Source organism: Rhinatrema bivittatum, chromosome 3, assembly GCF_901001135.1.
Source record: "Rhinatrema bivittatum chromosome 3, aRhiBiv1.1, whole genome shotgun sequence".
Taxonomy (NCBI): Eukaryota; Metazoa; Chordata; class Amphibia; order Gymnophiona; family Rhinatrematidae; genus Rhinatrema; species Rhinatrema bivittatum.
The window spans coordinates 322981548-323006560 of NC_042617.1; the positions used below are offsets into that span (position 1 = coordinate 322981548).

The window sequence follows — 25013 nt, forward strand, 5'->3', positions numbered from 1 at the left end:
CAGCCCGACCCAGCCTGGACTTTAACACTGTTTACCTGCCGCCAGCCCCGACCCAGCCTGGACCTTGACGCTGTTTGCCTGCCGCCTGCCTAGACCCAGCCTGGACTTGGACTTTGTTCCCAGCAAGTACTCTGCTCCATTTACCAGCCATCACCCAGCTCCATACACTCCTGCCGCAACACTTCTCTCCCAGCCATCATCAGAGACCTTCCAATTATCCCTGTCTCTCTCCACCTGGAGTCACTCTTGAAGGTGGTGTTCACTACACCGGATCACTGCCCAAGCGTAACAGCGGCAGCTGGCGAGGAGGGGCCGGGGCCCCCAGAGGCAAGAGAGAGGTGAGCAGGCCCGGCAGTGGCCTTAGCGCGGCTGGGATGCACAACATTATCCCCTTGCTGCTTTGTTTATTTATTTATAACATTCATAAACTGCTATATAGACCCTTCTAAGCGGTGAACAACAAAAGCTCACAAATGGCATAAAAGCAAATAAAACAAAAAAAATACATACATATACAAAAAATAATTAAACAAGTATTTCAATATACAATAATTAAGCAAGACACTTCAATATACAACATTTTACAATCACGGCGGATAATATTGCATCTAAAGCACGCCTGCCTAACTGGACTCTAATTGGGATCACCCTCAATGCCAGGCAGAATGTTGTGAGGGCGGACGGTGCTCAGGAGTGGACGTGAGTGTAAACCCTTGGGCCATGGCACAACCCCAGGGCAATGCTCCAAGGTACATGCCATGGGTAGGCGAGCGCATCTGGGCACGGTCTGGACAGAAGCTTGGAGACTTGAACACTTTTAGACTTGGAACAACCAAGCCTCCGCTTAACTTGCATTCACAGGAATGAGACCCAGCAATGCAATGCTGGTCTCTGGGGTAGCTCTCCAGCCACTCCGAAAAGCCCGTTTGGACTTGCTGCTTGGGAACAGCTAGAACATCAAGACAAATAGGGGTTGAGGACAGAAGATGACTCTGGCGGCAAGGACATGATGAAGGCACTGAAGACTTGGAACTTAGACAAAGGCAGTAGAGACTAGGAATTAGATGAAGGCTCAGATTCAGAATCAGGTTTGGAACAAGCCATGCACCACAGTGCAACCTACACAGCCCGTGGGCTGGTCGTGGACCATGCCAAATGCAGAGCAGACTCTGGACTTGAGCTTGGACATGGACGGAAACTGAAGCAAGGCACTCTGAAGACCAGGAACAGGATTCAGGGATTCAGGCTCAGGAACTCGGAAACAGGGATGGGACCCCAGCGTTTAAAAACAAGGGACTTCTGAAGGCTTGAAGTGGCAGCAAAGACTGAAGATCCTAAGTTTATGATGTTATTGATTTTAGTATTTTGTGAATTACCTTTTGCAAGCTATTATGATTGGACACAACTTGATGGTACATTAATACAATAAATAAATAACTAAGATGAATAGCATTCTAAAGACTTGGGGTCTTGAAATCAGGAACAGAAGACACCAGGGATTATCAAGAGACCATGAACATGAAACATAGAATGAAGAAACATAGAGGAGCTCCCACAAAGAACATGAAGACCTTAAAGAAGCGAAGATCAAGAACTCTGACTCCTGGAGCAAGAGCTGGAACAGGAACTCCAGTGATGAAGCAACTTCTTGCAAAGGCAACCAGGAGGTGATTGAAGAGCCTTTTTATAGAGCTGCAGGCATGACATCATCAGGAAGGGCCGTGGGGCTTTCCCCACCTCGGGCCCTTTAAATGTTCAAGAGAGGCACCAGTCAGGAAAGGCATGTCGGTGGCATTCCAGGAGACATCGTGAGGCAAGGCGGCATCATAGGTGTCAGGAGAGTACAGCTCCCCAGGCCACAAATGACAGCAGCAGTATCGGCGGCATTACAAGCCGTGAAGATGGCCTCAGTGGTGGCTCCTGGCCACGTGGACAACTGGCAACATCAGTGGTGCATTGGAGGTAAGCGAGCCGCTTGCGGGCCTATCCCGCGGGCAGTATAGCAACACATAATAGATAAGCTTTTAATAATTTCAGTCCATAGCTCAGAAAGAAGAACATTCAACCACATAGGTCCCATAACACAAAACAGACAAAACCATGATTCATTACATTTAAATTGTATAAATGAAGAAATATCAAGTAAGAACTGCAAACCAGCTTTTAAGGAATGTCGTAGCTGGTAAAAGGTCAAAACAGATTAGAAACAGGTGCTGAACGCTGCAAGATTTTAAATACCAATAATAAAATCTTAAACATATTCCTGTATTTAATTGGTAACCAATTCAGTTCTGCAGCACAGGCATGATTTACTCTCTCAAAGTTGTACCTGTTACCAACCAGAATGCGTGCAGTGTCCAGAAAGGCAATCTCATATATAAAGCATTACAATAGTCTACTGTAGAAAAAACTAATGTATAGACCTTAAATCAGTAAGAAACAAAAAGGGCTCCAACTGATGCAGCATTTGCACCTTGTAATAGGATCCCCTTACCACATTCTTAACATGGAAAATAAAAGATAAAGAGGAATCCAAAATTACCCCCAAATTCCGTGTTTGAATCACAATTTGTATTGAAATTCCTTCAAAAAGCAGTGTTCCTGGAACTTGAGCAAAAGAAGGCTTCTTATTTAGGATTGTACCTGCTACTATGTGCAGATTACCTTCTCGCTTTTGTTTAGGTTGTAACTGTCGCTGTGTGCAGGTTACCCCCTCACCTTCTGCTTAAGGTTGTAACTGCCTTTTCCGTGCAGATTATCCCCATCCAGAAGTGTTGTACCAAAATTACCAGCAGTTACTTTGGTTCTTCATTTCCTTTCTCTAGCCACAAGGAAAAATCATCACATATACATGTAAATATTTTATAAACCTCAAAATATGCTTGTAAATAAGGGTATTCGAGTAAATTTGTGTGTGTAAAAAAGGGGCAGGCCAGGAGCATTCTGGAGCGGGGCCAACAATTACACGAATAAGTTGCTATTTTATAAGTAATTTACATGTATAAATTTGGCAGCTTACTTGTGTATATTAACATCTGCTATTTTTTCATCAATAAACAGGCTGAATTAGCTATGCTGCATGGGTGACGTCATCAGGTCGGAACTAGGTGGAGGTGCCTCTCAAAGCTTAAGGCTTTTTGCCCTACTGGGTATACGCGGTAGTTCCCACATGAATGAGCCTTCCATAAGTCTCCTCAGTTCTTTTTTTATCCGTACTTCACAAAGACGTAGAATCCTGTCTCTCCTCCTCAGTTTTTCCAAGTCACTTTCTCAGTTCGGCAACTCCAAAAAGCCCTTTTCAGTGTTAAAATGACTCAGAAAAAGGCCTCCGGATTTAAATACTGCACTTGTGGCGATATAATGTCCAACACAGATGGCCACAACTATTGTTATTTATGCCTGGGCCCAGATCACGACCAGGCAAATTGTTGCAACTGTGGGATAATGTCCCCCAGAATGCAGTCAATGAGCTGAGAAGATTGCACAACTAAAAGCAGAAAAAGTCTCCAGTCAATCCTTAGCCTCCCTGTCTTCCTCATCAGGAGAGGTAGAAGAGCCTCCTCACTCAGTCCAGTCCTCTATGGGACAGATACTTCACTCCCAAGCGCAAACGCACTGGTCGGTGTCTGCGGGGATGGTACCTGCATCAGAAAAGAGGTGCATAGGGCAAAAGACAACACACCACTTGGTACAGATGCCTGCGTTGAAGCCAACCCCCCAGGAGTTGAGACCAATGGCCCAAACATTGAAGGCGGCACCTCCTCTGACAAAAGTGATGCCCCTGGTGCCGAAGATGGCTCAACATGTGCTGAGGATTGCGTACCATGCATCAAGACTAGTGCACAATGCACTGAGGATGGTGCACCAAGCACCAGAAACAGAGCATTGCGCGTCCAGAATGGCACACCAGGCACCAAAAGTACTGCAACCAGCACTAGAATACATCTAGATTCATGAGGCACAGGACGTGGTACACATAGAGCACAAGAAGACAAGGAAATAGTCTTTTGATGGGACATAGAGGGCAGAAGCTCCACTTCTCAAAAAGAAAAAGTGACAACATGAGAGAGGAGACTCCTCTTTTTCCACAAGGCCTACAGAGGATGATCAGTCCCCAGTCATTCTCCTCCCGCATCATACACATTTGAGAGCTTATTCGATCCCACATCTCCAGAGGCTGTACATGAAAAATGGCAAACCTCGAGCTGTAGTTGTTGTACTAGCTCCTGGAGGACGAAGTTCCCCCCGGACCCAGAGTCGAGTAAGGCTAGGGTATCAAAGCCTCCCTCCGGAAGACACAGGCGTACCGGAACGGTACATGGGGAGCTGGGTGAAATGTTGCCTAGAGTCAACTCCCCGCTGAACTCTAGGTTCGGGCGTTTCCCGGACGCTCGGTACAGCGGGCCAGAAAATGCCCCTGGCCCCCGCAGTAAAGACACAGTCCTTGGGTACGACGGCGTCTGCGTTCCTCAGAAGATAGAGGGCCACGGCCTAACTGCATGGGTTCCTCGGTTGATGGAGTGGTGGCTGTAGGGGGTGGCGCCCGGACTCGAGGCGGAGTGATCCTGCGGGTAGTTTGTCCTTGAGTAGGCCGTCGCTCTCGAAACCGACGCTGGATTCGTCGGTCTATGCGCCCAGCTAGTTCAATGAGCTCTTGAAGGTCGTCGGGCAGGTCATGACCGGCGAGCTCGTCCTGAAGACGAGGAGAGATGCCTTCCATGAAGATGCCGTGCAGGCTGTCGGTCCCCCAGGCCAGCTCAGTGGCCAGGGTCTGGAACTCTGTGGCGTAGTCCTCTAGGGACCGGTTGCCCTGCCGTAGCTGAAGCAGTTCAGAAGCAGCCGTGGAGGCCCGGGAAGGCTCGTCGAAGACTCTGCGGAAGGCTTTGACAAACTGAACCAGGTTGTTCAGTCGGGAATCCTGACGTTCCCAGAGAGCCGAAGCCCAAGACAAAGGTCTCCCATCCAGGAGGGAGATTATAAAGGTCGTCTTGACTCGATCCGTAGGGAATTGTGCGGGTAGTAGATCAAAACGGATGTAGCATTGATTAAGGAACCCCCGGCACGCCTTCGGATCCCCTGAGTACCGGGATGGGGCAGGCATCTGTACAGGAGCGGCGAAGTCAGGATTGGCCTGAGACGTAGACTCCCGGGAACTTGCTGCGGAGGCTCCATCGACGCGATCAGCCAGACGCTGTACTGTCGACATCAGCGTGTCGAGGCAGCTCTGTTGCTGCTGCAACTTCTGGGCTAAGCCTGGAATAGCCTTGAGGCCGGCAAGGTCCGCTGGGTCCATGGCCTTGCAATCTGTTAGCTTCGTGGACCCTTGGGCCGATCGGAACCAGAAGATGGACTGCCTTAGAGAGGTTGTGATACCGGTTCCAACCGGGAGGCGGCGAAGGCGGGCTCGCGGACAGCTGAGAGGAAGACACAAAGGCCCTATGCGACCAAGGGCCAGGAAAAGAGGCTGACCTGGTGGAAGAGGATCTTCGCCCTGGAAGCCGGTACTCCCCCGAGAGGAGCTCGTAAGAGTCCGGCCGCTGGGACTTAGGAGATTCACCCTGGAAGCCGGTGTCCCCCCGGGAGGAGCCCGTAGGAACCCGGCCGCTGGGACTTAGGAGATCCCTACTGACGGAGTCGTTGCTCACCAGGCCAGGGTCAGGTGCCGGAGGATCGCCGTCAGCCAGTCCGAGTCCAGAGCCAGAGGATCGTCGTCAGCCAGTCCGAGTCAAGAGCCAGAGGGGTACCGTAAGCCAAACCGAGTCGAGAACCAGAAAATCACCGAAGCCAAGCTGAAGTCAGGAACCAGGAATAACCACGAGCCAAACCGAAGTCGAAAACCAGAAGATCAAGCGATGAGCAGGAACACAGCAACTGGGAGCAGGACGAACCTGGGAACCTCGTTGCAAGGCCCTGAGGAGAGGGACTGCAGGGCTTATGTAGCCCAGGCGCGTCTGACGTCACTGGAGGGAGGAGGCAGGTTTCCCGCGCCTGGCCCTTCAAGTCTCGGGCCGAGACGCGCGCGTGCCCCTAGGGGGCGGAGCCAGCCGCGGCAGGACGCCGGCTGCTCCGGCGGCGCGGAAGCAGCACGGAGGAAGCAGAGGCAGGCCCGGGCGCCGCGTGGGGACGCCGGGAGCGCGGCGGTACGGGCCCCCGGAGGCCCGGGGAGGGCTGGGAAGGAGCGGAACCCCGGAGAGGTGAGCGAAGCGGCCGGAGCCGACCCGGAGCCGCAACAGCTTCCTCTACTTCAACAAGTGGATTGGCTCTTGTGAAGATTTGATGACCCACGGATAGAGGAAACTCACCCAAAGATGAGATTTGGGCAGTGTTCTCTCCACCTAGCTTGATTTTACCCAGGTAGAGAGTCCATCAAGCTAGGTTGAGAGAACACTGCATAATTATCATCTTGGAGTGAGTTTCCTCACTCCGTAGTTCATCAAATCTTCACAAGAGACCACTGTTCTGTTTGTACTTCTAACATTGAATGTCAAAGTGGCCCCTAACCCCCTACACTAATATCTAAACCTCAAGTTACTAGGTGAGCCATCCGTAGGGATACAAATACCTATCTAGGGAGAGGACATTATAAATTTGTGCTAACTTAGCTGTTGATGTAGGTAATTAGCATAAAACACACCCATTTTGCTATCACATTTTGATAAATCCAGGCCTTAGATTGTAAGCTCTCTGGTACCTATAATACCTGAATGTAATCCATGGTGTGAAAAGTGGAATATAAATCTAAAAAAGAATTATCTCCCTGATGCTGTACTGGCAGCCTGTGTATTGAATCATTTACAAAAAGCGGTTATAGAATTTGGGCTTGGTTTTCAAAAGAATTTACACGTTTAAAACTTGGTTTTACAAATTTAAATGCACTTTACTCATGTAAATGGCTTTTGAAAATTTCCTCAATAATATGTTACATTTACATAAGAACATAAGAAGTTGCCATACTGGATCAGCCAAGGGTCCATCAATCACAGCATCCTGTGTCCATCAGTGACCAATCCAGGTTATAAGGACCTGGCATGTACCCAAACAGTGACATGCATAATTCTTTTGAAAATTCACCTGTATGGTAGTAGCATCCTTCCAGATGAGTGACTGTTAGATTCACTACATGGAAATTATATATAAAAATGATTATAAATGCAATACAAATATGTAAACAGAAAAAAAAGGGTCATGCCATTGAAATCTGCATAAAAGATTTTCTTAGGAAGGTGATTGCATCCTAAGGTAGTGAACGTGATTTCAGAGGCATGCCATTGATTACAGGCACCATGAGAGTCGAGTGAAGGAATCTCAGATAAACCTAATATTGTTTCTGTTCAGCTACATCAGCATCTCCATCTGCTTCTCTCCGTAGGATTTAATGGCTGATCACAATTCGGAGTATCTGATTGAACTAGATGGACATAAGAAGCCAGAGGAACTTTTTAATGTAAGTTAAATGCATAAAGCAAGATTCCTTTAAGAAGACTGGGAATAAGCAGTATTTTTTGAGAATGATAGAGTAATGTTTGTTTTTTTCCAAATACCCAGCTTGAGATGTTCATGAAAGTGGTCCATGGCTCTCACACAATAGATGTACACAACCTGCACTTGAGTAGCCTCTTATTGAAGGCAGCAAGCTTTTTGTCTTGCTCCGTTTTCTGTCTAATGACTTAGGTTCCCACAGAAGAAAGGGCAGCAAAGAATTTTTTGAGGCCAAGTACTTTCATTCTGCTGCCACAGTTAAAAGAAGCCTGTTTCAAACATGTGGATTTTATCTGCATGACTCCGCTTAATTATTTATGATACCGAAGCTGGGCAGAATATAAATAAATTGGATTGGATTGGACTCACTGACCTACTTATTTATGGCTTTCTGCTTCACCCACCTCTTCCTTTCTCTTTGTAAGATAGCTCATGACTCACTTTTCTATTGGTGTTGCCCTTCTTCCATATCGTAGTTCCCACAGCTACTTTGAACAGGAAGTCAAATATGAATGCTCCTCTATCAGCAGCAGTGTGGATTCTTTCAATGGAATTGTTGCCGCACTCCAGTATGAGTATAATTTTATTGTATAAGGCTGTCTTTCATAAAAAAGGAATCCCAAAATGTTTTACAAAACAGAAATATATTGACAGAAATATATTGGGGAAGGGGGAGTCTCTTCCGAAGGGATGGGCTCCACCTTAACCAGGGTGGAACCAGACTGCTGGCGCAAACCTTTAAAAAGGAGATATAGCAGCTTTTAAACTAGAACAAAGGGGAAAGCCGACAGTCGCTCAGCAGTGCATGGTTCGGAGGGAGGTATCTTTAAAGGATACTAATGATGCAATAGAATTAGGGCATCTCGACAGTGAGGTTCCAATAATTAGAAAAGAAGTCCAAGTGCCTGTAACTAAAAACTCACCTGAGCTAAAAAATTCTAACTTATCCCTATCAATCAAAAAGCAGAATGAAAATACAAACAGAAAACAAGCTTTGAAATGTTTGTATGTTAATGCCAGAAGTCTAAGAAGTAAGATGGGAGAATTAGAATGTATAGCAGTGAATGATGACATAGACTTAATTGGCATCTCAGAGACATGGTGGAAAGAGGATAACCAATGGGACAGTGCTATACTGGGGTACAAATTATATCGCAATGACAGAGAGGAGCACTCGGGAGGAGGTGTGGTGCTTTATGTCCGGGATGGCATAGAGTCCAACAGGATAAACATCCTGCATGAGACTAAATACAACATTGAATCTTTATGGGTAGAAATCCCTTGTGTGTCGGGGAAGACTATAGTGATAGGGGTATACTACCGTCCACCTGGTCAAGATGGTGAGACGGACAGTGAAATGCTAAGAGAAATTAGGGAAGCTAACCAAATTGTGAGTGCAATAATAATGGGAGACTTCAATTACCCCAGTATTGACTGGGTAAATGTACTATCATCGGGTCACTAGAGAGATAACGTTCCTGGATGGAATAAATGATAGCTTTATGGAGCAATTGGTTCAGGAACCGACGAGAGAGGGAGCAATTTTATATCTAATTCTCAGTGGAGCACAGGACTTGGTGAGAGAGATAACGGTGGTGGGGCCGCTTGGCAATAGTGATCATAATATGATCAAATTTGATTTAATGACTGGAAGAGGAACAGTGTGCAAATCCAAGGCTCTCGTGCTAAACTTTCAAAAGGGAAACTTTGATAAAATGAGAAAAATTGTTAGAAAAAAACTGAAAGGAGCAGCTACAAAAGTAAAAGATGTCCAAGAGGCGTGGTCATTGTTAAAAAATACCATTCTAGAAGCACAGTCCAGATGTATTCCACACATTAAGAAAGGTGGAAAGAAGGCAAAACAATTACCGGCATGGTTAAAAGGGGAGGTGAAAGAAGCTATTTTAGCCAAAAGATCTTCATTCAAAAATTGGAAGAAGGATCCAACAGAAGAAAATAGGATAAAGCATAAACATTGGCAAGTTAAATGTAAGACATTGATAAGACAGGCTAAGAGAGAATTTGAAAAGAAGTTGGCTGTAGAGGCAAAAACTCACAGTAAAAACGTTTTTAAATATATCTGAAGCAGAAAGCCTGTGAGGGAGTCAGTTGGACCGTTAGATGATCGAGGGGTTAAAGGGGCACTTAGAGAAGATAAGGCTATCGCGGAAAGATTAAATGATTTCTTTGCTTCAGTGTTTACTGAAGAGGATGTTGGGGAGGTACCCGTAATGGAGAAGGTTTTCATGGGTAATGATTCAGATGGACTGAATCAAATCACGGTGAACCTAGAAGATGTGGTAGGCCTGATTGATAAACTGAAGAGTAGTAAATCACCTGGACCGGATGGTATATACCCCAGAGTTCTGAAGGAACTAAAAAATGAAATTTCAGACCTATTAGTAAAAATTTGTAACTTATCATTAAAATCATCCATTGTACCTGAAGACTGGAGGATAGCAAATGTAACCCCAATATTTAAAAAGGGCTTCAGGGGCGATCCGGGAAACTACAGACCGGTTAGCCTGACTTCAGTGTCAGGAAAAATAGTGGAAAGTGTTCTAAACATCAAAATCACAGAACATATAGAAAGACATGGTTTAATGGAACAAAGTCAGCATGGCTTTACCCAGGGCAAGTCTTGCCTCACAAATCTGCTTCACTTTTTTGAAGGAGTTAATAAACATGTGGATAAAGGTGAACCGGTAGATATAGTATACTTGGATTTTCAGAAGGCGTTTGACAAAGTTCCTCATGAGAGGCTTCTAGGAAAAGTAAAAAGTCATGGGATAGGTGGCGATTTCCTTTCTTGGATTGCAAACTGGCTAAAAGACAGGAAACAGAGAGTAGGATTAAATGGACAATTTTCTCAGTGGAAGAGAGTGGACAGTGGAGTGCCTCAGGGATCTGTATTGGGACCCTTACTTTTCAATATATTTATAAATGATCTGGAAAGAAATACGACGAGTGAGATAATCAAATTTGCAGATGAAACAAAATTGTTCAGAGTAGTTAAATCACAAGCAGATTGTGATAAATTGCAGGAAGACCTTGTGAGACTGGAAAATTGGGCATCCAAATGGCAGATGAAATTTAATGTGGATAAGTGCAAGGTGATGCATATAGGGAAAAATAACCCATGCTATAATTACACAATGTTGGGTTCCATATTAGATGCTACAACCCAAGAAAGAGCTCCCATTATTGTACATATTGTATATACTTGCCAATTTTGATTATATCTCCCCCCCCCCTCAATTACTCTCTTGTTAACATGTTATATTTGTTCGTTATTTGTTCGATGTAATGCGCCATCCCAGGCGTCTGTTTGCGTTACACTGTGAACCAATGTGATATCACTGATGAATGTCGGTATATAAAAACTTTTAAATAAATAAAATCTAGGTGTCATAGTGGTTAACACATTGAAATCGTCGGTTCAGTGTGCTGCGGCAGTCAAAAAAGCCAACAGAATGTTGGGAATTAATAGAAAGGGAATGGTGAATAAAACGGAAAATGTCATAATGCCTCTGTATCGCTCCATGGTGAGACCGCACCTTGAATACTTTGTACAATTCTGGTCGCCGCATCTCAAAAAAGATATAATTGCGATGGAGAAGGTACAGAGAAGGGCTACCAAAATGATAAGGGGAATAGAACAACTCCCCTATGAGGAAAGTCTAAAGAGGTTAGGACTTTTCAGCTTAGAGACGACTGAGGGGGGATATGATAGAGATGTTTAAAATCATGAGAGGTCTAGAAAGGGTAGATGTGAATCGGTTATTTACTCTTTCGAATAGTAGAAAGACTAGGGCCACTCCATGAAGTTAGCATGTGGCACATTTAAAACTAATCGGAGAAAGTTCTTTTTTACTCAACGCACAATTAAACTCTGGAATTTGTTGCCAGAGGATGTGGTTAGTGCAGTTAGTATAGCTGTGTTTGAAAAAGGATTGGATAAGTTCTTGGAGGAGAAGTCCATTACCTGCTATTAAGTTCACTTCAAGAATAGCCACTGCCATTAGCAATGGTTACATGGAATAGACTTAGTTTTTGGGTACTTGCCAGTTTCTTATGGCCTATTTGGCCACTGTTGGAAACAGGATGCTGGGCTTGATGAACCCTTGGTCTTACCCAGTATGGCATTTTCTTATGTTCTTATGTTCTTATGACAAGAAGTAGCAAAGCATTTTGAGATCATAAGTGAAGAAGAAGAGAGAATAGAGAAGAAGAGAGTCATGAGCCAGGTTACAAAGAGAAAGGAAGAGTTAGGTGAAGCAGAAAGCCATAAGCAGGTCAGTGAGTCCAATTCAATCCATTTATATTTTGCCCTTCAAACATTTCAAAGCACCTTATATTCAGGTACTGTAGGTATTTCCTCCCAATCTAAGGCCTGGATTAATCATTCTTCGCAGAATAATGAATCCTGCGAAATGGTGGGGGGGGGGGGGGGGGGGGGGGGGGGGGGGAGCGAAGGACCTGCGAAAGCCCGCAGCCTTCGCACCATGGTGGTGCGCCGGCTGCCGGCTTTTGCACTAAATAGCGCCACCGTGAAAGGTGGTGCTATTTGGCATGCTACTGCCGACGATTTGTACCTGTGGCAACAGAGGGTGAAGTGACTTGCCCAAGGTCAGAAGGAGTGGCGGCAGGATTGGAATTCTGGTTTCCCTGGTTTGAGGCCCATTATAGCCACTAGGCTACTCCTCCACTCCTTCATGTTGCTAACATCATCACCATCGCTGAGCTCTAGCTAAAAAGAAGAAGAAAGAGTTTCTGTCCATGTGCGGCAGCCAGCACCGTATAGACAGGCAGACTGCAAGACCACCTCTGTTTCCCTTTATCTGCAGAGGAGATCAGAAGTGTCCCATGGTGCTTTCTGCTTTTATTTCTATTGCAAGGCTTCCTTAGTGGTAATTGATTCGCAGACTTTCCCCTCTTCAGATTTGGTTTTTTTGTTGTGTGTGTGGGGGGGGGGGGGGGGGGCAAGTTTACAAAATTTTATAAGATTTATTCCTTTGATTCGGCAGACTTCATTTTGCCCACAATGACTGACCAAAAAGCCACACAGTTTAAATGTTGCCCTTCCCATAATAGAAAACTATCTGTCACTGAGTATATTTCTTGTCTGGGAGTTAAACATGATGTTAAAAATTATAGTATGTTCATTCATGTCTCCTAGGACCATAAAACTACAAAGCTTGAGACTTCAGGAGCTCTTTAAGACCTTTCTAAGTTCCTAATTCCAAAGCAAACAGAAGGCCTTTATCCCATTCTGGACCTCAGAGCCTTAAACAAATTCCTTCTCTTGGAAAAAACAAGATGCTCACAATACCCATTATCTTGCCTCTGCTTGACAAGGGAAATTGACTTTGCTCTCTAGACCTAAAAGATTCTTATTTACACAGAGAGCAATTTTCATTGCCATTTTTGTGGGTAAAAAAGCATTTTATTTGTGGACATGGGGGCTTTGAAAATTACCGGTGTGTGATATTCTGCAACCTGCCTAGTTTTGTCCACATTGTTCGAAGGAGTTCGTGGGGGGGGGGAGTAGGAAGCTATACAAGAACATGTGGAGTGTGGTTTCCAATGGAAAAAGCATCAGCAAATCTTTGTGGGTAATTCTTCCAGTGACAAAGCACAATTACCTGTGCATGTAATTATTCAGACCACAGATGCTTCCTCATTTTTGTCTTGGCATCTCATCACCTATTGGCCTAATTCAGAGCAATTCACGATCAACAAGAGTGGAAGCCTTGAAACTAGTAATGCAATTCCTGAAATATCTGGAGTCATAATCTACTAGGGGTGTGCAGGGATAAGACATTTTTTGTTTTGTTTTCAGGAGGCTTTTTTTCCCCACAAATTTCAGTTCATGAAATGTTTGATTCATTTCATTCATGTAAAAAAAAGAATCAATCATTTAAAACCCACGTCCCAAAAATGAACAAAAAACAAACAAACCAGGAACTCTTGTCCCCACCACCCAACCCTCCCACCTGGAAAAATGCCAGGTCCAGGATCCCCCCCCCCCCCCCCCCCGACTCTCATTTACCTGGTCCAGTGGGGATCTGCCGGCGCAAATGGAGTGCATGGCATAAGTTTCAGAAGAAAGAAGAGGATGGCGTTGGGTCTGGGTCCAGGTTGAGGCCCTGGCATCGGGACCTCGCCTCTGGGCTGGGCCACAGCATTGGACCTGGGCCTGGGTTCTGGCATAGGCTGAGGTCCAGATGTCAGGACCCAGCCTCCAGGCCGGGCTCCAGCATCAGGACCCAGCCTGGCCGCTTCATTGAATACCCAACAGATCAGGTAAGTGATGTTTTCAGGTGCTTGCATCTCGGCCGAAACCCTGATGTCAGCTCAGGCCTAGGCCAAGACCCCGGCATCATACTTGGGTCTAGGCCATGGCCCCTGCTTTGGGCCTCGGTCTAGCCCTAGGTGAGGCCTTGGCTTTAGGCCTAGGCTTAGGCCCGATGCATTCTTTTTAAAGGAATGCAACAAATAAGGTTTGTTTCATTCGGGGGCCCTCAATTTCTTTTGGGACCCTGAATGAAACGAATTGCCCTTATTTGTTGCATTTTGCACATTAATTTAAAACAAATGCACATCCCTATAAACTACCCCAAATCCACTCTGTTTGTTTTGGGGAGGGTTTTTTTTTAAATTTAGTTTAGTGCGCACTAATTACATTTAGTGCATGCCTAAATAAAATGAAACAATGCACATTCGTGCCCAATACTGCAGCTGAAATTCAAAGAAGCCCTATTCACTTCATCAACAGAATATCAGATCTCATATTCTTGGTGCACAAAATATTTAGCAGCTCAGTAACAGAGCTCAGGATTTTTTCAGGATGTTGGGCTGTACAGCATGCACAATTCTCATTCAGTAGAAGCTCACCTTTCACCGCAGTGTTACATGTGTTCTCATTTCAGTGAGGACAGAGCTTTTGTTTTCATATTGCCATTACAGCTAATGCCAAGAACCTTGAAGAACCTTGACAAAGCCAAAGGAAAGTCATGGAACTATGAAAATGATAGCTCCTGCCTAGCCTCTATGAGGGATGATTTCCTCGTTTTCAACTATCCATAAAGGATACAATCCAAATGAAATTTCATCCATCCTTGATATCACAAAATCAAGACACCCTGCTTACCTTGAACATCCCTTCCCTAACACTAACAGCTTGGATGTTGAAGGAAAAATAGATTTTTATTTTGGCTGTGGGACATTTCTCAAGTGATCTGTGCTTCAGGAAAACAGTCAACTAGATCATCTTAGTCTTTCAAATGGAAAAGATTCCATTTATCTCTTTTCCCCTGTCCTCTACCAAGATGAAGGGACCATTTTCTCCACCTATCTGAATGTGGCTTGAAAACAAATTCAGACTGAGTTCACATTAGCACACCAAGAAGAGGGAAAACCAATTTCTTCCCATCCTTTAGTAACTCATTTTTTGACAGGCCTTCTTCACTTAAAGGCACCTGTACCGTCCTGGGATCATCAGTGTCAACCTCCCTCACCTAATGAGACCTCCCTTTCAGTCTATAGATATTTGGAATTTCAAGCACTTAACCTTAAAAGTCACAGTCCTTATAGAAGCCAGCTCTTCTTTGACAAATTAGTTTTGAATACACATTTGAAATTTCTTCTACAAGTAGTCTCCGAATTTCATTTAAATCAGTCCTTTGTTCTTCTAACTTTGTTTCCCAGGTCTCATAAGGTGGAATTGGTTCTATACACTTTAGGGAGTCATTTACTAAGCATTTTATCTATAGGCAAAAGATGGGAGAAAGCCTTTCATAATTGAAGGGCACTTTCCTTTCATTATAGATAGAGCCAATAACTCTGTCTCTTATGATGCTATTAGACATGGATCAGCGGTTACAAAGTTCACAGCAGCAAATTGGATCTCAGAATGGATATCAATTGGCTATAGCAAAGGCAGCCTGATTTTATGATAGACCATATTAAATATTAATAAAATTAACTTAAACATAAAAAGTGTCATAACATGGCAGCAATGACAGCTTGTATAGCTCACCTTAGCTCTACCTCTTTTGAGTCATGTAAAGTGGGTATATGTCATTCAATGCATACCTTTACTTCTCACCATTATCTAGACCAGCGATTCTCAACCGGTGTGTCGCGACGCACCAGTGTGTCACCACGCACTGGCAGGTGTGTCGCATGCTACCTACAGCCAGTGGGGCCGAAAACTGGAGCTGCTGGCCACCACCAGAGACCAGGCTGGCGGGGCCGAAGACCCAAAGATCAGTGCTGCTGGCCACTGCTGGAGACCAGGCCAGCGGGGCCCAAGAAACGAAGATGGGTACAGCTGGCGGGGCTGAAGACCCGAAGACCACAGCTGCTGACCACTGCTGGAGCCCAGGCCAGCGGGGCCGAAGACCCAAAGATCAGTGCTGCTGGTCACTGCTGGATACCAGGCCAGCGGGGCCCAAGAAACGAAGATGGATACAGCTGGTCACTGCTGGAGACTAGGCTGGCGGGACCGAAGATCGAAGGCGCTGCAGCCCAAGACCAGGCCGGCAGGGCCAAAGATGAGCTGTTCAGCTGGGGGCCAGTGTGTGTATGTGTGGTGTGTACGTGAGACAAGGAGGGTGCTTCTGTGTGTGTGTGGTGTGTATGTGAGACAGGGAGGGTGCTTCTGTGCATGTGTGGTGTGCATGTGAGATAGAGGGTGCTTTTGTGTGTGTGTGTGTGTGTGTGTGTGTGTGTGTGTGGTATGTATGTGAGGCAGGGAGGGTGCTTGTGTGTGTGTGTGTGTGTGTGTGAGAGAGAGAGAGAGAGAGAGATGGAGCATATGTCTGGCTGGCTGTGGCTGTGAGAGAGAGGGGGGGCATGTGTGTGATTGATCCTGTTTGTAAGTAAGATAGAGAGAACACGTGTGTGATTGAGAGTGTGTGTGAAAGTAAGAGAGAGAGAGCATTGTGTAATTGAAAGAGACTGGTCAGAGAGGTAATGTGTGTATATGTGAGAAAGACTGATCAGGGAAATGACTGGTATGTGTGTGTTTGTATGTGTGTGAAAGAGAGAGACTGGTCAGGGAGATGATTGGTGTGTGAGAGACAGAAACTGGTACTGAAGGTGTGACTGGTGTGTGTGTGTGTGTGTGTGTGTGTGTGAGAGAGAGAGAGAGAGAGATACACAGAGACTGGTTGTGGTCCCTAAGGAAGAGGACTGCGAGGACAGCTTCAGCAGCCTCTGCTGCTTCTTGTGTGGCCTGCAAAGGAAAGGAGTAGGAGAACTGCTGGAGAGGATAAGAAGAGGTGGCTTTTTAAGTTCATTTTCTTGATTGACTGCCATTTTAATTATTGGGCATTATGTAATGTGTCTGCTGTTTTGAAATATTCTATTGGTGTTTGGAGAATTTTTAATAATTTTTATGAGTTTTTAATTATTTTTGTTAGATGTTGTTCTGTTCATCAGCTGTTTTGAAACATGTATTCATATAGTTTCACAATTATTTCTGTGTGGGAATCTATAATAGCTTGGCTTTTTCTGTTTTCCTACTGGGAGGTATATTGGTGTTTAGGGTCTGGTTTAATATTTGTAGTGTTGCTTTTTTATAGGCAGGGTTGTTCCATTTGAGTGCTTACCATAATGCAGGTGTAACTTTGTGTGGATTAGTTTATTTATTTATTTATTTTATTTATTTATTTGTAAGCTTTTATATACCGAAGTTTAGTGAAAGGCCTTCACTCCGATTTACAGGTATAAGAACAGTTTACTGGTGTAACACAACAGGTATAACATCAGTTACACAAAATGTTATATATAACAACAGATTATATATCAACATTTTACAGGCATAACACAACAGGTATAACATCAGTTATAAAAAAGATTAACAACTACATTCATAACTGTGGAAGGTGACGTAGGCTTTCCCTCCGAAAGTTTGTGTGCATTATTGCAGATCCTGGTACTGTGTTTGTTACGGTTGTGGACCCTTGGGCCGGTTGGGATAGGGGATGGAGCGCTGTGGAGGACCACGGTGAACATCCCAACCGGGAGGCGGCTCGGAGGACTCGGAGAAGGCTTTGGCACAGACGTCGGGCGGAGTCCTATGCGACCAAGGACTCGGCAGCAGGAGGGAGGACAGACGACGTTGGGCCCTGATGACTGAAGAGTCTTCACCCTGGAGACCGGTACTCCCCCGGGAGGAGCCCGTAGGAGTCCAGCCGCTGGGACTTTTGGAGATTCACCCTGGAAGCTGGTGACCCCCCAGGAGGAGCCCGTAGGGGCCCGGCCGCTGGGACTTAGGGGAATCTTCTGGGCCGGTGAACACCAGGATCCAGGGGAGCAACAAAGGCCAAAGGCGGAGTCCAGGAACGAAGCCGAGTCGGAAGCCGGGAGTCGAAGAAGGTACCAAGCCAGGGTCGAGACAGGAAGCGGAGTCGTGGACGGAGCCGGGTCAGAACCAGAAGCCAGAGGAAGACAAGCCAGGGACAGAAGCTGAAGACGAAGTCGTGGACGAGCCGGGTCGGAACCAGAGGTCAAAAGCAGATACCAGAACCAAAGGACAAGATGGAGGACAGGTCAGGAGTGAAGCCGGGTCGATGACGAAGAGCAATCCAAGGAACGCAGCAACTAACAGTCAGGAAACCTGAGGAACCTCATTGCAAGGCGAAGATCTTCTCTCAGCTGCAGGTTAATATACCCTGCAGCGTCTGATGTCATCTGCAGGGCAGTCCTCGGTTTCCCGCGCTGGCCCCTTTAAGAGGGGAGTCCCCGCGTGCGCCTGGGGGGCGGGGCTAGCGACAGGAGTCGGTGGCGTCTCCCTCACGGTGGAGGCGCCGCGGCAGGCAGCAGGACAGGCCCAGGGGGCCGAAGAGAGCGTCGCACGGGCCGGGCCGGCCCCGAGGTGAGTGGAGGGACTGGGGCACGGCCCGGTCCCATAACAGTGTTAAGTGCTATATCTCGGTTTCCATTTCTCCTGTTTTGTACTGCATGCAGAGGGGCTTTTTTGGGTTTCCATTCCAGTTTCTGTCTCCATAGTTGTAATTTGTGGTCTTTCTGTACTTGGTGAAGGTCGACTTTTGTGTGTATGACCGAGGTGAGGTATGTAACTAGCATGTAGGCTAGTAAAATACCTCACCTTATTTGTTGTGTTTTCTCAATAGGTGGTGAACTGCTCTCTTTTTGTAAGAAGGGTATTGTGCCTGGTAGTAGAGGGAGTTTGTGTTGCTGTTACTGAGATAACACCAGAATATGTTTCTTGTATGGTGCGTTATATGGGGAATGTTCTAGTTCTGCTTTATACCCCTTGATGAGGGTCAGGGGTGAGGAGTTCCTGTGGATGCAAAATATACATTTACATTTAGCCGTGTGACTGTCATGTGTTCAGTATGTCACGCATGTGGGAACTATCTATCAGGTGTGTCCTGATAGAAAAAAGGTTGAGAACCACTGGTCTAGACACCATCAAGACAGTAAATTTGGACAGCTGGTAGTAAAGAATCCATTTAGGGATAAACTACATTTTTTCTCAACTCCTTCTTGCCACATACCTATTTTTGAAGATTGGTTTAAGGAGGAAACAGGAGGGGTCTACAAGGCAATTCTTAGCTTGGGAGTCCCCACATTTGGACTGACTTTTCTGCTTGTCCCTGGAGAAAGCAAAGTTGCTTTCCAGTAACTGGTGTTTTCTGTGGACAGCAGAATAAGTCGGTCGCACATTCTTTCCCACGTCCCCTGGGAGATCCAAAAAAGTATGACCTAGATGGCCTCGGGGTGTGCGCCCTGATGAAGTGTCTGCCCTGCATTGGCAGAAAAACCTTTTATTCTTTTCTAGCCATAGCTAGCCAAGTTTCCAGGCCATGCCAGTGACTGCCTTATCGTGCTGCCATGGAGAGCTTCAATTACAAATAAGCAGGGTATGCAGACAGAGGGAAATCTGCCACTAGTTGTCAGTAGCTTATAGGCTGGGCCACAGTAAAGAACGGATTTAGAAGGAAAGAGAAATAGACGGGGATGAATAAAATCAAGTTCAGAGAGGAAGCCAGTCCTTGGAAGGGGAGACTGAAAAAAACAGGTTGTTAGGATCCCCGGCAGCGTAAGGCCGCGGCCAGGTCCCCTTACCTCCGCAGGCAAGCAACCCACTCCAGTTCCCCCCTTCGCCACTCCTCACAGCCAACACTGACCGCCACTACAGCGGCCTACTCTCACGGTGTTCCTGCACGCCGCCAACCCAAGCTCTGCAACTGGCCCCCCAGACACGCGCGTGCGCCGCTGCTGTAAATTTAAAGGGCCCGCGGCAGGAAAGTTCCCCGGTGCCCGCGAAGATGACATCTGACATTGTGGGTATATAAACCCTGCCCTGCCACTAGCACTTTGCATCAGCAACAGGTCCAGCTCAAGTCTTGAGTGTGAGGTCTGCATTCCTGATTTCTGCTTGATCCTGTGTTCCTGCCTTGATTCCTGATCCAGTTCCAGCTTTGCTTCCTGTTCCTGATTCCTGATTCCAGCATTCCTGCTCCTCGTCCCTTCGGATTGATCTTCTGCTTCTGACACTGCCTGCCTGACTCTGCTTGACCTTCGCCTGCCTGACCTCTGCTTGGTAACATGACTCTGCTTGACCTCTGCCTGTCCTGACCTCCAGCCTGTTTCTCCGATGACGAGGACCAAAAGGGGTTCACTCCTGGTGGTAGCGCCAACCTCGTCTCGGCTCAAGGGTCCACATTTCAAGCACAGGTAGCCAGTGGAATTCTTGAGAACTGGCGATATGGTGAGCAGCACTATTGTAGATACTTCAGGAAAATAAGGAAAGAATGATGGTGAGCAGAAATATAACTGAATGAAAGCAGGAAAGAGGATCTCAGCAGAAAGTGACCAACACAGACAGTATTCTGCAAAGTGATGGGAGAAATGAAAATATGCTTTTGGATCAAGGGCAACACCAAGGTGACAAGTGAGAGAAGGAAAGAAGAAAGGCAGAATGATAGAGAATTGCAAATGGTAAGGGCTCCATGCCCAGGAGGAAGACTTCAGTCTTTGAAGCAATCATTTGCAGAAAGTTGAGTTGAGTTGAAGCCATATGTTCACAACCTCTAGTCAAGATAAACTGGTAGAATTGCTGTGCTAGTTGGCTTGGGTATGGCAGTATATACAAAAGGCAGTGTGTGTGCTTGGGTCTTGTTTATCATACTGTGTTGGACAGCACATATGTGACCTGCGTGCAGCATTACCTGCAGTCCCTCAGCGAAGGAGACAGTTGCATGGCAGCAAATCAGCTGGCAGGCAGCCTAAGCCTTGCCAGTCGAAGAGGAAGCAGCCCCAACATAGCTTTCCAGTGGGACTAGTGAAGTGGCCAGGCCCTGTCAGCTGCCTGGCTGATTGGTAACCCAAGCCCCGGCAGCTGAGGACCTGGAGTAGCTGAGGGAGCTCACCAGCATGGCTGGTGGTGTTATGGCCGTCGGCCGTGGTGGGCTGCGACCGGGGCTTACTGTCAAGGCTGCTGGCTGCGGCGGTCGCAGCCGGGACCAAGCACTCACCCGTGGTTTTGGGTTGGTTTCGAGGCTCCTGTAGGAGCAGGCAGCCTCCTTCGCGTTCTCTGCGCAGCCAAGGCAGCTGGGCCCTGCACGGCCGGGATGACTCCTCCCACTCCTGGCTGTCTTAGAGCCATGCGCGTGGCTGAAGATAAGATTTAAAGGGGCCACGACAGGAAGTTGTCATGGCTCCTCCCCGGGACTCCTCCCTTGCCTCGGGTATTTAAGGCGAGGTCTGCTCCTCAGACCTTGCCTTGGTATTGAGGCTTCTGGCTTGATGGTTCCAGTGTCTTTGTCCCTGGTTTCGGTCCTGGTCTTAGTCCCGCTCCTGCTCTTCTCCCTCGTTTGACCGACTCTTGGCTTCTGATCCATGGACCGACTTTCGTACTTCTCTGGCTTGACCCTGGACCGGCTTCCGACACTTCTCCTGGCTTGCTCCTGGACTAGCTTCGGACCATTCTCTTGACTTGCTCCTGGACTGGCTTCGGACCATTTTCCTGACTTGCTCCTGGACTGGCTTTCAACCCCCTTCTAGAATCGACCATCGGACCGGCTGTGAACCATTCTTCAGCTCTACTCCTGGACTGGCTACGACCTGCTGGAGGCGCCAGCTGTCTGGAATCCATGACCTGCAGGAGGCGTCTTCATCCAGACTATCTTCAGTCTTCCGTGAGTCTCCTAAGTCCCAGCGGCCGGATCTCTACAGGTTCCTCCTGGGGGGATCGTGAGCTTCCAGGGCGAAGTCTCAACTATCTGGAATTCACGACCTGCAGGAGGCGCCTGCTTCCAGATTAGCTTCCATCTTCAGTGAGTCTCCTGAAGTCCCAGCGGCTGGATCTCTACAGGCTCCTCCTGGGGGGATCACGAGCTTCCAGGGCAAAGTCTTCATCCAGCTGCTGATTCACCTGACCTCGCCCTCCAACGGTAGTTACCTTAGAGGGTTGACTCTCTCTTCGGTAGGATTCACTCTACCTCGGAACAGGGGTCCACCTTCCGAATCACAACAGGTGGGGAGCAGTACCAGAGGAGCTAATGTACAAAAGGAGGTAGAATGGGGGAGACATCAAGAGTCAAGGCCATGTCCGGAGGGCACGTCAACCTGTCATTTATGAAGGACCTTGCAGCTAGCGGAAAAAAGTCAACAAAAAGACTTGAACACTAGTCAGAACTATATTATGTTAGTCAAATAATAGAATCTTACCTCCTCCTCAGTTAGCAGCAGTGCTTTTATTTATTTGTTTATATTTATATCTTGATCCTCTCCAAAGGCCCAAGGCAGAAGAACATGAAATACAAAATACATTTTGAGATAAAGCACACAACTAACGGAGATTATGTATTTCATCTTGGATTATTTTAGATCGTGCTGTCCCGCCTTGAATCCATGGCAGTACGAGGTGGAGCCCTTGTGACGAAACTTCAGAGCTCAGAAGAAGAAGAACCACTAGACTCTCAAGACCGTGTAAGTCCTATATTTAACCTTGTGGCCCGAAAGAGCTACATAATTATGTATTTCACCATAAGTATGACCTACACTTTAAATATCAATTAGGAAACCAGCCCTAGAGTGCTGTCTGTATAACCATGTGAGTAAGTGTGCTGATTTCCCATGGTTCTGCAAAATCTGCAAGAAACTGGCGACTCTGCCACTGCTTCCATCCACTGCTGCCCTTTCTCACATCCCTGATTTGTTTCACTTTCACCACCAGTTCTCGGGCCAGCCCGCGGTTTTCCTTCTCCAACCACCCCCTGCTGGGCTGCCACATTGCTTTCACGTCAAAAGAATTTAAGAAGTTGCCATACTGGGTCAAACCAAGGGTCCATCAAGCCCAGCATCCTGTTTCCAACAGAGGCCAATACAGCCTACAAGTACCTGACAAGTACCCAAACACTAAGATCCCATGCTACTGATGCCAGTAGTAGCAGTGGCTGTTCCCTAAATTCCACCTCTTTATTCCAGATATTAACTGCACTCTGCGTTTCTCCTGCCCCCACTCCCACACCACCAGACAGATACTGTATTGCTCTGCTGGCTAGGTCACCATAATTTCTAGCACCAGTGAGCACTCTCTACATGCCAGCACTGGCCATTCCTCCCACAATCATTGAGTGATGCTGAGAGAAAACGTTCACAAAGCTTAAAGGAAAGTGCCCCATGCGGCAGGCTCTGTAGCAACAAAGGAGGAGGGGGAGAAGTTGTGGGAGGCAGTGGTGCTGGGGCTGGGAAGTGGCACAGAAAGTTAGTAGTGCCGGGTAGGAAGGGGAGACAGTATGGAAACTAGCAGTGCTGGGAGTGAGGGAGGAGGCGTGGGATTCAGCTGTGGTGGGGAGCTGGTGCATTGTCGCTTGGGAAGAAGCATCAGGGAGGGAGCTTGAGGGATTTACCCTTCAGAGAAGTAGGATAATGAGAGAATGGGAAGAATGAGAGTAAAAAATGGATTGAGAGTGGAGAAGGGGAAGGGTTGAGGGGAAAGACTGAGGGAGAGGTAGGGTAGGAAGGAATGAAAGAGGATGTATGATGAAATTATGGAAGAGATGATGGTGAAGGTTGAGGAGGGGGAAAGAAGAAGAGGAAAGACTAAGGAGGATGGAGAGATGAGAGGAGCAAGTCATGAAAAATTAGAGGTGAGGGGCAAGGAGAGAGAGCAGGAGAGAAGAAGTGGTTGAAAGGAAAAGAGGCTTCAGTGAGAAGGAAAATGGGGTGAATGGGGTGCAAGGAGAGGAGAGGAAAACACATGAAAAGTAAAAATAAACATAGAAAAAATGCCAAAAGGAACTGAAAAGACTTAAGATGCACCCTAAACGTATGCCCCACAGTCAGGAAGCCGCTGCCCCTGCAAACTCAAAGTTACCATAATTTTAGCACAGACCATCCCAAAATGCCCTCAGAACGCTCCCCTTTTTTCCCAGCAAAATGTATCCAGTTAAAGAGGGGGAATTTAAAACTACACAGGGAATTTTCAAAGAAAACTGTAAATGTAACATACCATCGAAGCAATTTTCAAAAGCTCATTTTCCTGTCGATAGCAGGGCTGAATTAGCCATGCTGTCATGGGATCTGTCAATCAGGTCCGGGAGGCAGAGCTTTACAAAGCAGAGATTTGGATTTTAGCTCTCTGCGGCTGTGCGTGGGTTCCTGCGCAGGAAAGTAACAGATTCTCCTCAGTCTGTTTTTCCCGCGAGCGTGAGCGCACGTGGGGCTGACTTCTCCTCAGCGTTTCTTATTTTTCTTGAAATGTCAAAAAAGCCGGGGTTTAAACCCTGTGCCTGTGGCAAGGTAATGTCGGTCACGGATGGCCATGACCGATGTTACCGATGCCTGGGGCCAGAGCATAATTTACAAAATTGTGATTTTTGTGCTCGTATGTCCCCAAGAACCCAAAAACAATGGGCCTACAAGATGTTTGAACTTTTCACTTTTTCCGAGCCATCGGAGGCTCATTCTTCACCGGGTCCCTCGCTAACGGTGGCTACATCACAAAAAAGAGTGTCGTCGTGGGATCCTCAACCCTCCAGGCTTGGAGGTAAGGACTTACCGAGCCGACATAGGCCTTCGGATCCGAGAAGACTGAAAGAGCCTCGGCGATCAGCGCAGGAAACAACAGCACCTAAAACTTTGGCGCCGACGATTTATGCACCTGAAGCACCTTCTGTGCCCAAATCACCATTGGCGCATAACACTTCTGCGTCGGAATCAACATTGGCGCACAAGATACCGGCATGCACAGCGCAGGAAACATATGCACATAAGGCGCCGAAGACATCTGCGCGCACGGCGCCGAAGAAGTCTGCGCGCACGGCGCCGAAAACGTCTGCGCGCACGGTGCAGAAAACATTTGCGCGCACGGCACCGAAAACGTTTGCGCGCACGGCGCCAGAGTGCACATCGCCGGAGACTTCTGCGCGCTCGACGCCAAAAACAATGGCGCCGACACCATCTGTGCGCACAGCGTCGATGACTTATGCGCACAAGTCGGTATATGCGCACAACTTACAACAAACATCGGCACACTTGGCGCCGAAGAC

General features: G+C 46.9%; 1 protein-coding gene across 6 annotated transcripts in view; it reads left to right on the top strand.

The window, feature by feature from the left end:
* AK9 (adenylate kinase 9) overlaps positions 1–25013 on the top strand; it is an 829950-nt gene that overhangs the window by 102804 nt on the left and 702133 nt on the right. For all 6 annotated transcript variants that reach the window (XM_029595283.1, XM_029595287.1, XM_029595288.1 and 3 more), the window contains exons 9-10: positions 7370–7444; positions 22348–22449. In XM_029595283.1, coding sequence (XP_029451143.1) covers positions 7370–7444; positions 22348–22449 — 177 coding nt within the window. The remainder of the gene's footprint in view (positions 1–7369; positions 7445–22347; positions 22450–25013) is intronic.